The following is a 12476-nucleotide window of genomic DNA, read 5'->3' as shown; positions in this document are numbered from 1 at the left end:
CCAAATTGCATGAATCTAGTTCAACAGTCCAGAAGTTATAAGCCTAAGTGTGCTATAGTGTCATAAACTTGCTTGGAGCTATTTTCATTGATCAGACCATACACATGCACACACACACAGTCTCACACACACACTTTCTAAACCAGTGTCCCAACCCCTGAGTGATCTGAGAGGGGCGTGATTTTGGACCATTCACCTCTACATGTATGGATTACTCAGCTGTGCGTCGTCATGGTGATTTCTTCTCTCCTATTGGTCCGTCAGCCCTCTATTACCTTTCCTCCAGCTGGCTCCCCCCTCCCCTAGGTGTCCTTGGTGCAAAGGTCTGACTCCAGGGTCAGAGCCTAGCTCAGCCCAAACTCACTGCCTGGATCCTGATCACACTGACCACACTGCAGAGGCAGACAGAGAGCAACACACCAGACACACACTTACCCGTCATGGAGAGTCTGGTGAGAATGAGTCTTTACTCTTTACTCTACTTTATTTGCCACTTCTTCCTATTTGCCACATACACTCAAATAAAAGGTGACATTTTGCACTGTCAACTCATTTAAAATATTTGATCTCAAATCCAACATACTGGAGTATAGAGGCAAATTCAATGTTTTCGCTTCACTGTCCAAATAAATACATAGGGGAGTGAATTTGTCAGTCCACTGCGTTTTCCACCGTATTCTGTATTCATGGTTGTCCATGATTTTGATTGGCAGACAGTACCTGTTGTGGTTGGAACGTCTGTGGTGGTCCTCACTGGGCTCTACTTCCTCCTCCGAGGTGATAAGAAGAAGAAGCCGCTTCCACAGACACTACAAGATTCTACAGTTAAATATCCACTGCCACTCATAGAGAAAGAGGTTCGCCTAGAGTTACATGTCTTTCTCTACTTGTTTTAGAGTTAGTATGATCCTATACCTGCAAGGAAATCATTCTGATTCTGACACAGGATTGTCACAAATAATTGATTGATTGAAATAATAGTTCAAGTTTACCTTTAAGCTGCTTTTAACTTTGTCTGCCAATGATATTCAAATGCAGGATATTCCCACCCACAAAGCTTTTTGAATGGCTGAAAAGTTACAGTACTCCCATTTTGCTGTTTCTGCACAGGATATAAGCCATGATACAAAGCGCTTTCGCTTTGGCCTTCCCTCTCCCACACATGTCCTTGGACTGCCAGTAGGTACTGAGGCTACACTACACACCCACCTCATTCATCAGACAGTGCAACAGCACCGATATCCTATCAGGCCAGAGACCTACTTATCTGGGCATATCAGGACTTATAAATACAGCAAGAGCTGACTGAGAAGGTAGTACTATCCCGCTTCTGCCCCTTTCACCCCATGTACCCTTTCCGCCCATCCAGGACAGCATGTGTACCTGTCAGCTAAGGTGAATGGGAGCCTGGTCATCCGGGCCTACACTCCTGTCTCCAGTGATGAGGACCAGGGCTTTGTGGACCTGGTGGACAAGGTACTCTTATTCAACAGCCCATTCAACAGATCATTTGAGTTTGTTCAGACTTGTTACAATATAACAGCAAGGATCTAACACCATAAAGATGGATGGATGTGTATGAATCGTTAGAATTGCATTTTAATCAGTTGAATGACTTGTAAGACTATTCATCATTTGACATTGATCTTAACTTGTGCCCATGTTTTCCAAGGTGTACTACAAAAACACTCATCCTAACTATCCTGACGGAGGAAAGATGTCCCAGTACCTGGACGCCATGAGCATTGGGGACCAAATAGATTTCAGAGGACCCAATGGACTCCTTGTATACACAGGAAATGGTGTGTGTGTCTGTGTGTGATCGAGACATTCTAGTCATGTGTACTATGCTGTTTCATCATGACATTATCATTTTGTGACCAACAGAGGGCAGTGTATTACAATGCACCAGCCCTTTCTCAATTTACTTCATTTTAAACAGATTTCTCCTCATTTTAAGGCAAATTTGCCATTCGACCTGATAAGAAGTCTGAGGCCAAGGTCCGCAAGTTTAAACATGTTGGAATGATCGCTGGTGGAACAGGTATGGACCTCATATCTTTAAAATGTACGTGTCATGTATTTATACAGAAATATGTGGGCAGCATAAATCTTTTCGGAATGAGATGTCTTTTTCTTCTTGATGAAAACAAGATTTGTGTAACTGTTTCAGCACAATTCATGTGTTCTGGGAAGCAGACGTGAAAATTGGCATAAATGTCCTGGTGCTTTTTCAGGGATTACCCCCATGCTGCAGCTGATTCGCAGTATTACAGGAGACCCTGCAGACAACACCAAGTGCTCGCTCATATTTGCTAACCAGGTCAGTCGCACCAGTGCACAGGGAAGTGTGGATTCTTGTCCAAATCTGAGGAAGAACCTGAGTCATATCCCACACACTATGAACCATCATGGTGGATTATCAATGAAGTGGGCACAAAGCTTGTAATGAATACAAAATCGATGACAATCATCTGATGATAGACAACCAAGACCAGTGTCACCTTTTAGAATGGTCTAACAAAACTCAATGACATACGCCAGTGACATACATATGTCACACCTGTAAACCTTAATCTAATGATGATTCTCCCCCAGACTGACAAGGATATCCTACTGCGGGATGAACTAGAGGAGGTGCTGAAGAGTCACTCTGACCAACTCAACCTGTCCTACACTCTTGACAAGCCTCCACAGGGTAAGACCATAGTGTTCCATAATGACAAATAGAAAGCTACGGGGTTGTCATGGGCTAATGCCATTCTATCGTCCTTTTTGAACGGCAATAAATCATTTTTACCATGCTGTCTTACCATATTATAATACCCTTTGTATGGTGACAAGAACAACAAAAAATCTCAAAAGGTGCACCTGCAGCAACCCTTTTCAACTGGTTTATTAAAGTGTTACTGTTGTACAGTAAACTGCAAGCTGAATCAATGGAAAACATTTCCCCCTTCAATCATATCCCAACATTACTATGATCTTAATGTTCTATTTATATTATGTTTTGCCATGTGACCCACCAGCTATACTGTAGCTCCTTGTCTGTCCTGGAACTCGTTAATTAGCTCCACAAGAAGGAAGCTCACAGTTCCCTGTGAGAACAGTTCTCTGATATACGAGTGAGATGTATCACTATGGGATTTTCTCCAGGCGGATCACTACTGGAAATAACCAATCACATAATGTATTTCGGAGACAGACAGGTTGAGTGAGCAACTCCCCCTTTATTAGGTTGTACTCGCCCCTCTGGTTATTCTCAAGCATGCCTGTCTTCCTTGCGCTTTTGAAAGCAGATCATTTTTATTTTATTTACTTTTTACATTTTAATTTTGTGGTATCCAACTGGCACCATGGAAAACCCTGGTGCCAGTGTGTTGCCCTCTCCCTGCCACGAAGCCTTGGCTCGTGGAGGGGTAGAATGGGTTGCCACGGTACCCAGGTCTGCGGGGCAGGCAGAAGTTGAAGGCTTCACTTTCCTTCTTGCGAAGTTCTCACTTTTGTCACATGGCGGTAGGAGCATCAAGGGAATCTGCATTTTCTTTGTCCGGAGGCTGGACACGTGCCCATCTCTAGCAGCAAATCATCCTGGTAAGCCAACAGTAGCGACGTTATGTTCCACGCCCGCACTGAATGTGCCGCAGACATGTAGACCATTAAGGACATGGAGGAGCTTGGTTTTGCCAAATGTCTGGTAGTTGAGCCGTCACTGGCCAACCACCTCAATCCCAGTGCCTCGTAACTGACCGGCACTACTCTCCTTGGGAAGACTACCAGAGGTTTGCCAAAGCCCAGCTCCTCCATGTCCTTAACGTCCATGTTATCAAAGTGCCTAGCCTCATAGACGAAGGTTTGTCCCCAGTTGTCTAGCTTCCGTTTGCGGGCCACTAAATATGGAACCTGGCCTCTGCCTGTTTGCAGAATTCGATAAGCTCAAATGTATCATCAGGCAACGATGCTCCACTGAGGGCGGAGATTAGCCATGCCATCGTCATTTCCCTCGTCGATAACGAGGTCCCCGTCTCCTTCCCCCACGGCTATATTTTGAAGCAGCTGGTGGAGGTCATCTGGGTATCCATCACCTCGGCCCAGGTGGGTTGGGGTCGTGGAGTAGCCTCCTCGCTCGAAGGCTGAGGTCAGTAGTAGGAAATTCCCTACAGTGCGTGCAGGACTCGGGTTTGATCTTTCGACAAACAAAGTGTTTCTCTCAATCGTCGAGCTGTGAAGCCAGAATGGTCAGTCTAGTCAACACGGCACAAGGGAACGAGGGTGGAACTGAACGGGAGAGGTGAGCTAGACATTCTACCTTTCCAGGTAGAAAAGCTAGTTTGGTGGTTTTGCTGGCCTTGTTGTGAGCTATCCAGCTTAGCTAAGCCTTTCAGCGAGAACTAGTCAAGTTTCCGTAGCTAGCCGTGTGACGCTAGCTACTACAGAGACTTAATGAGTAGAAAAATGCAAAAGAGCTTATTTTACACGATGCAAAAACATTCCTTTCGGTTGGTTTGTTCAACACAAAAGATGAGAGCTAAGGTCCTACTTTCGGCGGCATTAACCACAAAGGTTAGTCTGAAAACTGTAAAGCTGGAAGACCGGGATCATGTTGTGCTGAAGAGAGCTTCCGGAGCGTAGTGATCTTAGCAAGGAAGAGAGGCGAGAATAACCAGAGGACGGGCGAGTGGCGCCTTATAAAGGGGAAGGGGCTCAACCCATAGTGATACGTCGAAACAAGTATTTGAAAGCGAACATGTCCTCGCTAACAAGGTGTTATCATTTCATTGGCCTGCATAGCTGATCCTTATCTGTTGATTAAAAGCGTTGGAATTCAGCTTGTGTCCTTTCCTCTGATTACAGACTGGAAGTACAGCTCAGGATTTGTGAACGCTAATATGATGAAAGCGCACCTTCCCCCGGCGTCCAACGATGTGCTTATTGTCATGTGTGGCCCACCCCCCATGATCCAGCATGCATGCCTCCCCAACCTTTCCACTCTGGGCTACAAGACAGAGAACACATTCACATACTAGTAACTCCCAGGCCCTGCCAACTAGGCATAGAACCCCATATATACATTAAACTGCACCAGGACATTTGAGACCATTTGTTATATTGACTTATCTGTGTAGAATATAATGTAAAAGCCTACACTACAAGACCAAAGGGATATTTTCTAGGGGTTTCAATAAAAGAAAATGTCATATTTGCATGTTTAACATTCAAAGAACAGTTTGAACTGTTTTGTGTTAGAAAGACTGTAATAAGGTTGGTTGGGTTTTGGAATGTTTGGACTGTTCCAGTAACAATTTGTCTAGATTAGTATTGTCTCTAAAGCTTTTTGACGTGCTATTTTTAACCCTCCTGCTGTGTTCGGGTTGAATTGGACCGATTTACAAGTTTTCTCTCTGAAAAATGTAGTTAATTTCATCTGATTGTCATAAGGTTCCATTACTTTTTCCACACAGGGCATCTGAACAAACAAAATACATTTTTATGATTTTCATTACATTTTGGGTGTTTTATTTACCGTTTGTACAGCTGTAGTGTTCCCAGTCAAAAATGACCGGTTATTAGAAATGAATGGGTGAGACGACAATTAGTGTATAAAAATGACCGGTTATTAGAAATGAATGGGTGAGACGACAATTAGTGTATAAAAATGACCGGTTATTAGAAATGAATGGGTGAGACGACAATTAGTGTATAAAAATGACCGGTCATTAGAAATGAATGGGTGAGACGACAATTAGTGTATAAAAATGACCGGTCATTAGAAATGAATGGGTGAGACGACAATTAGTGTATAAAAATGACCGGTCATTAGAAATGACTGGGTGAGACGACAATTAGTGTATAAAAATGACCGGTCATTAGAAATGAATGGGTGAGATGAAATTAGACCGGTCATTAGAAATGACTGGGTGAGACGACAATTAGTGTATAAAAATGACGGTCGGTCACCGGTCATTAGAAATGAATAGAAATGATGACAATTAGTGTATAAAAATGGGAAATGAAGGTGAGATGACAATTAGTGTATAAAAATGACCGGTCATTAGAAATGAATGGGTGAGACGACAATTAGTGTATAAAAATGACCGGTAATTAGAAATGGTGAGATGACAATTAGTGTATAAAAATGACCGGTCATTAGAAATGAATGGGTGAGATGACAATTAGTGTATAAAAATGACCGGTCATTAGAAATTGGGTGAGACGACAATTAGTGTATAAAAATGGGTCATTAGAAATGAATGGGTGAGATGACAATTAGTGTATAAAAATGACCGGTCATTAGAAATGAATGAGGTGAGATGAATGGGTGAGAATTAGAAATGTATTAGTGTATAAAATGACCGGTCATTAATGATGAGACCGGTCATTAGAAATGAATGGGTGAGATGACAATTAGTGTATAAAAATGACCGGTCATTAGAAATGAATGGGTGAGACGACAATTAGTGTATAAAAATGACCGGTAATTAGAAATGACTGGGTGAGACGACGATTAGTGTATAAAAATGACCGGTCATTAGAAATGACTGGATGAGACGACAATTAGTGTATAAAAATGACCGGTCATTAGAAATGAATGGGTGAGATGACAATTAGTGTATAAAAATGACCGGTCATTAGAAATGAATGGGTGAGACGACAATTAGTGTATAAAAATGAGTTCAGGCACATGCCTTTTCATCAGATGGACACACTTCCTCTCCCAGACCCCCACATGCATGTGTGTTTGAGCACACACACACACACACACACCTCACTCGCCTTCTTGGCTTCCATGAAACACCCACGGGAACCTTTCCACCAATATAATCTTTCCCCCACGCGAACCACACCTGTTGGCATTCTCAAAAACAATCGCAACATTGTTTCAATAATATATAGAACTTTTCTCGCAGCTCTGGTATACAAAGCTTTTTTGAGTCCTTGCTCACAATTAATTCTGTGGCAGCACAATGACCAACAGATATTCTGTATGTGAGGCTCTTGGTCATATCTTTGATCATAACGCTGGTGAGGAAGAGAGAGTCCTTGTTAAACTTTGACACAAAGTAGTCTGTGATAAATAGCACAATACGTTTCATCTGAGTATTTGTTATAGTAAAAATAATCCATACATTTTTAACTCAAAAATGAGTTGTATGAGCTCAGGTCAATGAGGCCTACAGGCCATAAATAGCATATAGAAGTTCAAAACTTGTTGATAAACTTAAGTTGATTAAAAAAATCTAACACAACATTAAGTGATAATATATGTATTATTATGGATTTATAATCAGCTATAATGGGGTGGTCATTTTGGACCAGGAACACAGAATTAATTAACATGAAACGAACACAACAGGAGGGTTAATCATTAAACCCATCTCTAAACATAGTCTGTCTTTGTGGTATTGGGTAAAAAGAGTCATATTATTATTTGCACCTACTTATACTGTATACATTCACCTACAAAATTAATGGCAACCTTGATAAAGATGAACAAAAAATACTCTATAATATAAATACAAATACTGAACTATATCGTATGTTCAAAACAATGGGGATTTTTTTTAAGCTAAAATAATTGATCTAAGAAAGAGAAGAAATAAAAACAATTCTCAAAAAGGTGGGTGTAAAAAAATGACTGGCACCCCTTAAGATTCTTTGAAATAAAATCAAACAAAATTAAATCCGCATTAACATTGTACTTTTTTTGTTCATCTTAGCTTAAGGAACTGCATTGTGGCCTTCAAAACGTATTGTTTCCAAAAATGTGGTCAAATCAATTCATCATCCAGAACCATGGGGAAAGGCAAATAACTCACAAACGAAAAGAGACAAATAGTTTTTGAACTCCATAAATCAGGCAGTGGGTGCAAACAAATATCAACAACTATAAATATACCACTTACCACTATTAGGGTAATAATTCAAGTGGCACTCCATTCTCATTTTCACCTAATTTAACACCTGATTTACACACCTCTCAATATGTTGTCCAGTTATGTCATATTATAGTGCAGGTAGGGGGGTGGGCCTTCCCTCTTTTTTTCTCTATATCTCCTCTATTGGATGCCCTACTCCTTGATATTTGCAGTTGTGTCTAAAATACACAATTTTGCTCAAAACCTTTTTTTGTGTGTACTTCGCTTTTCAACAGTAAAAGTTCAAACATCTCTAAGAAGATTAAAGCCACTGGAACATGGTTCCATGCCGATAAGCTATTTCGAAGGGTTGCCAGAAAAAAATACTTTATTGCGCATCCAACAAATGTAAACGCCTGGGCCTCATTTATCTATCATACTTAGGCACAAATCTGTGCGTAAACCATGTGTGGGATCATTTCCACACAAAGGGTGAGATTTATCAATATGAACGTTTTCTTGAGTGTGCTTAAATTTACTTACAGCCGTGTGTACACACAGTACCAAATGGTGGAATAAGGGAACTGCTTGTCAAGCATAGAAAGGGCTTGTAAAACTTTGTTTGGTGTCTCTATCTTGAATGGTTCAAGAGTTATTGTTGTTGAGTTATTTTATATGATTAGACCGAAATATGCAATCAGAAGAGATCGGGTGAAATAAGAAACAAGTGAATGGAGACAGCTTCACTATATCCAATCAGAGCAGCAGGATCAACGTCATTTTTAGGGCCTTCCTCTGACACCGCCTGGAATAGAGGTCCTGGAGAGCAGGAAGCTTTGCTCTAGTAATGTACTGGGCCGTACGCACTACCCTCTGTAGTGCCTTGTGGTCGTAGGCCGAGCAGTTGCCAAACCAGGCAGTGATGCAACCAATCAGGAGGCTCTCGATGGTGCAGCTGTAGAACCTTTTGAGGATCTGAGGACCCATGCCAAATCTTTTCAGTCTCCTGAGGGGGAATAGGTTTTGTCGTACTTTCTTCACGACTGTCTTGGTGTGCTTGGACCCTGTTTGTTTGTTGGTTCGTTTGTTCGTTTGTTGGTGCCAGGACACCAAGGAACTTGAAGCTCTCAACCTGCTCCGATACAGCCCCGTTGATGAGAATGGGGGCGTGCTCGGGTCCTCTTTTTCCTGTAGTCCACAATCATCTCCTTTGTCTTGGTCACGTTGAGGGAGAGGTTTTTGTCCTGGCACCACACGGCCAGGTCTCTTCCCTATAGGCTGTGTCGTCGTTGTCGGTGATCAGTCCTACCACTGTTGTGTCATCGGCAAACTTAATGATGGTGTTGGAGTCATGCTTGGCCGTGCAGTAATGAGTGAACAGGGAGTACATAAGGGGACTGAGCACGCATCCCTGAGGGCGGATGTGTTGTTACCTACCCTTACCACTTGGGGGCAGCCTGTCAGAAAGTCCAGGATCCAGTTGTAGAGGGAGGTGTTTAGTCCCAGGGCCCTTAGCTTATTGATTGAGGGCACTATCAATTTGGAGATGACTAACTTGAGGCTGTAGGAAATGTGCATTTTTAAACACAAATCCATTCATTTACAATTATGTAAGCCACATTAATAACTTTATTTGTGTAGCGCTTTTCAATACAAGTAACACAGTGCTTCACATCATAAAATAATACAATTAAATAAAAGTACTGAATGTTAGCTTTAATTTGAGGGTATTTTCATCCATATCGGGTTAACCGCTTAGAAATTACAGCACTTTTTGCACATAGTCCACCCATTTTAGGGGACCAAACATATTGGGACAAATTCACTTACAGTATATGTGTATTCAAGTAGTAAAAAGTATTTGGTCCCCTATTACTTCTAAACACTTCTAACATTCATGTGGATGCTACCATGAGTGCGAAAGTTACAGACGCACAAATATCATACTCCCCAAGACATGCTAATCTCTCCCTATTACAATAACAGGGGAGGTTAGCATTTTGTGGGGTATAATATTTGTGCCTCTAACTTTTTCACTCATCATTATTCAATATTCATTCAGGATTACCTGTAATCATGGTACAGTAGCATCCACATTAATGTAGAAGTGTTTAGAAACATATTCTCCAAAATGACACTACATTATTTACCATTAATTTCTATTGGGCACAAAACAATCTGAAACACAACCAAAATAAACTGCAAATGCATCCAACACGTTTGTAGTCACAAGCTTGACGTAATCATTTGGTGCTAGGAATAGGGGACCAAATACAAAATATTGCCTACTTTATTACACATAGGAGAATTTGCTCCGATAAGTTGTCCCCTAAAATGTGGGGACTATGTACAAAAAGTTATGTAATGGGTCAAAGTCAAAGAAGACACAATGGTTTCTGTCCGTAGGTTTTACATTGATGGACAAATCTGGGTTCTAGCAAGGTCAGGGCCAAATAAAACAACCTTGGATTTCTTATCATTGAGTTGGAATAACAATTCAGACACCCAACATTTGATGTCAGCAAGACACTTATGGGGGGTTGTTAAACCAAATCCCCTTCTCTGAGCATTTGTATTAGTATAAAATAATATATTTAATTGGGAGATGACTGTATATGACATGAGGCTATAGAAAACCTGCATATTGAAACACAAATAATTTATTTACAGTATGCTACTTTACCACTGAGCATAATTCTCAACATTAGAGGACAACCGATTAATTGACTTGGCCGACTAATTCGGGCCGATTTCAAGTTTTCATAACAATCAGTAATCCGCCTTTTTGGACGCCAATAATGGCGACTGAGTGGCAGGCTGACCACCTGTTACGTGAGTGCAGCATCAGAAGGACCTTGTGGCTGCAAGGAGCCAATGTAAGTTGCTAGCTAGCATTAAACTTATCTTATAAAAAACTAGCAATCTTCACATCATCACTAGTTAACTACACATGTTTGATGATATTACTAGGTTAAATAGCTTGTTCTGCGTTGCATATAATCAATGCGGTGCCTGAATCACAGCCTACTTCAACTTGATGATTTAACAAAAGTGCATTCGTGAAAAAAATTATGTACCTAACCATAAACATCAATGCCTTTCTTAAAATAAATATACAAGTATATGTTTTTAAACCTGCATATGTAGTTCAAAGAAATTAATGTTAGCAGGCAATATTAACTAGGGAAATTGTATCACTTCTCTTGCGTTCAGTGCAAGCAGAGTCAGGGTATAAGCAACAGTTTGGGCCGCCTGGCTTGTTGCGAATAAAGGCCATTTATTCCTAACAAGGACCGTAATTAATTTGCCAGAATTGTACATAATTATGACATAACATTGAAGGTTGTGCAATGTAACAGCAATATTTAGACTTAGGGTTGCCACCCGTTCGGTAAAATACGGAACGGTTCCGTATTTCACTGAAAGAATAAACGTTTTGTTTTCGAAATTATAGTTTCCGGATTTTACCATATTATTTATTATATTATAATTAAGTATATGATTTGATATTTGATAGAGTAGACTGACTGAGCGGTGGTAGGCAGCAGCAGGCTCGTAAGAATTCATTCAAACAGCAGCTCTTAGCAATGCTGGGATGCACAGCTCTGTTTATGACTTCAAGGCTATCAACTCCCGAGATTAGGCTGGCAATACGAAAGTGCCTATAAGAACATCCAATAGTCAAAGGTATATGAAATACAAATGGTATAGAGAGAAATAGTCCTATAATTCCTATAATAACTACAACCTAAAACTTCTTAACTGGGAATATTGAAGACTCATTTTAAAAGGAACCATCAGCTTTCATATGTTCTCATGTTCTGAGCAAGGAACTTAAACATTAGCTTTTTTACATGGCACATATTGCACTTTTACTTTCTTATCCAACACAATGTTTTTGCATTATTTAAACCAAATTGAACATGTTTCATTATTTATTTGAGACTAAATTGATTTTATTTATGTATTATATTAAGTTAAAATAAAAGTGTTCATTGTTCATTCAGTATTGTTGTAATTGTCATTTATTACAAATATATATATAAACATCGGCCGATTAATCGGCAGCATTTTTTGGGGGGGGGTCCCTCCAATAATCGGTATCGGCATTGAAAAATCATAATCGGTCGACCTCTACTCAACATACATATTCCTTTTCTAGACAAGATAACTCAAGACATCCAGAAATACATATTTCATTTTATTTCCAACTCCATCCTCTTTTTTTTTCTCCTCCATTTTTGTTTCACTAGTTTTAACAAAAAAGAATCCACCTTAATCAAATGAACAGTCATTGACTTAGAATCATGTTATGGGCGAAGATACCACAATGTGATCCGTCATTAAATCCATCATAGAAAATACAAAAATATTTGCTGTATTGTATGCTGTAGAAAGGTTTTAATGTAATTTGGTAGTGATAAGCGAATTTCCACACTGGTGCAATGCCAGTGAAGTGTTAAGCCCATTAAAATAAATACTAAACACAAGGGTGTGAGCAGCTGTCAGCAGGCATGGGTCAGTAGTTTACACGAGACATGGACACAGGCCAATTTCAGCACACTGGGTCCCCGAGTCCCAGGCAAGCATAAACCCACCAAGCACAACAGTCCCCCCCAT

General features: G+C 40.5%; 1 protein-coding gene across 1 annotated transcript; it reads left to right on the top strand.

The window, feature by feature from the left end:
* Window positions 1-279: 279 nt before the first annotated feature.
* LOC118400738 (NADH-cytochrome b5 reductase 2) lies at window positions 280-5505 on the top strand. Its single transcript, XM_035797742.2, has 9 exons — window positions 280-452; window positions 714-857; window positions 1111-1183; window positions 1370-1476; window positions 1673-1802; window positions 1961-2044; window positions 2238-2323; window positions 2599-2698; window positions 4855-5505. The coding sequence occupies exons 1-9, from the start codon at window positions 441-443 to the stop codon at window positions 5025-5027; spliced, it is 909 nt and encodes a 302-aa protein (XP_035653635.1). The 5' UTR covers window positions 280-440; the 3' UTR covers window positions 5028-5505.
* The last annotated feature ends 6971 nt before the right edge of the window (window positions 5506-12476 follow it).

Source organism: Oncorhynchus keta, chromosome 22 (assembly GCF_023373465.1).
Source record: "Oncorhynchus keta strain PuntledgeMale-10-30-2019 chromosome 22, Oket_V2, whole genome shotgun sequence".
Classification (NCBI taxonomy): Eukaryota; Metazoa; Chordata; class Actinopteri; order Salmoniformes; family Salmonidae; genus Oncorhynchus; species Oncorhynchus keta.
Note: the sequence above shows the minus strand (reverse complement) of the source record. Positions and strands in the feature narration are given on the sequence as shown.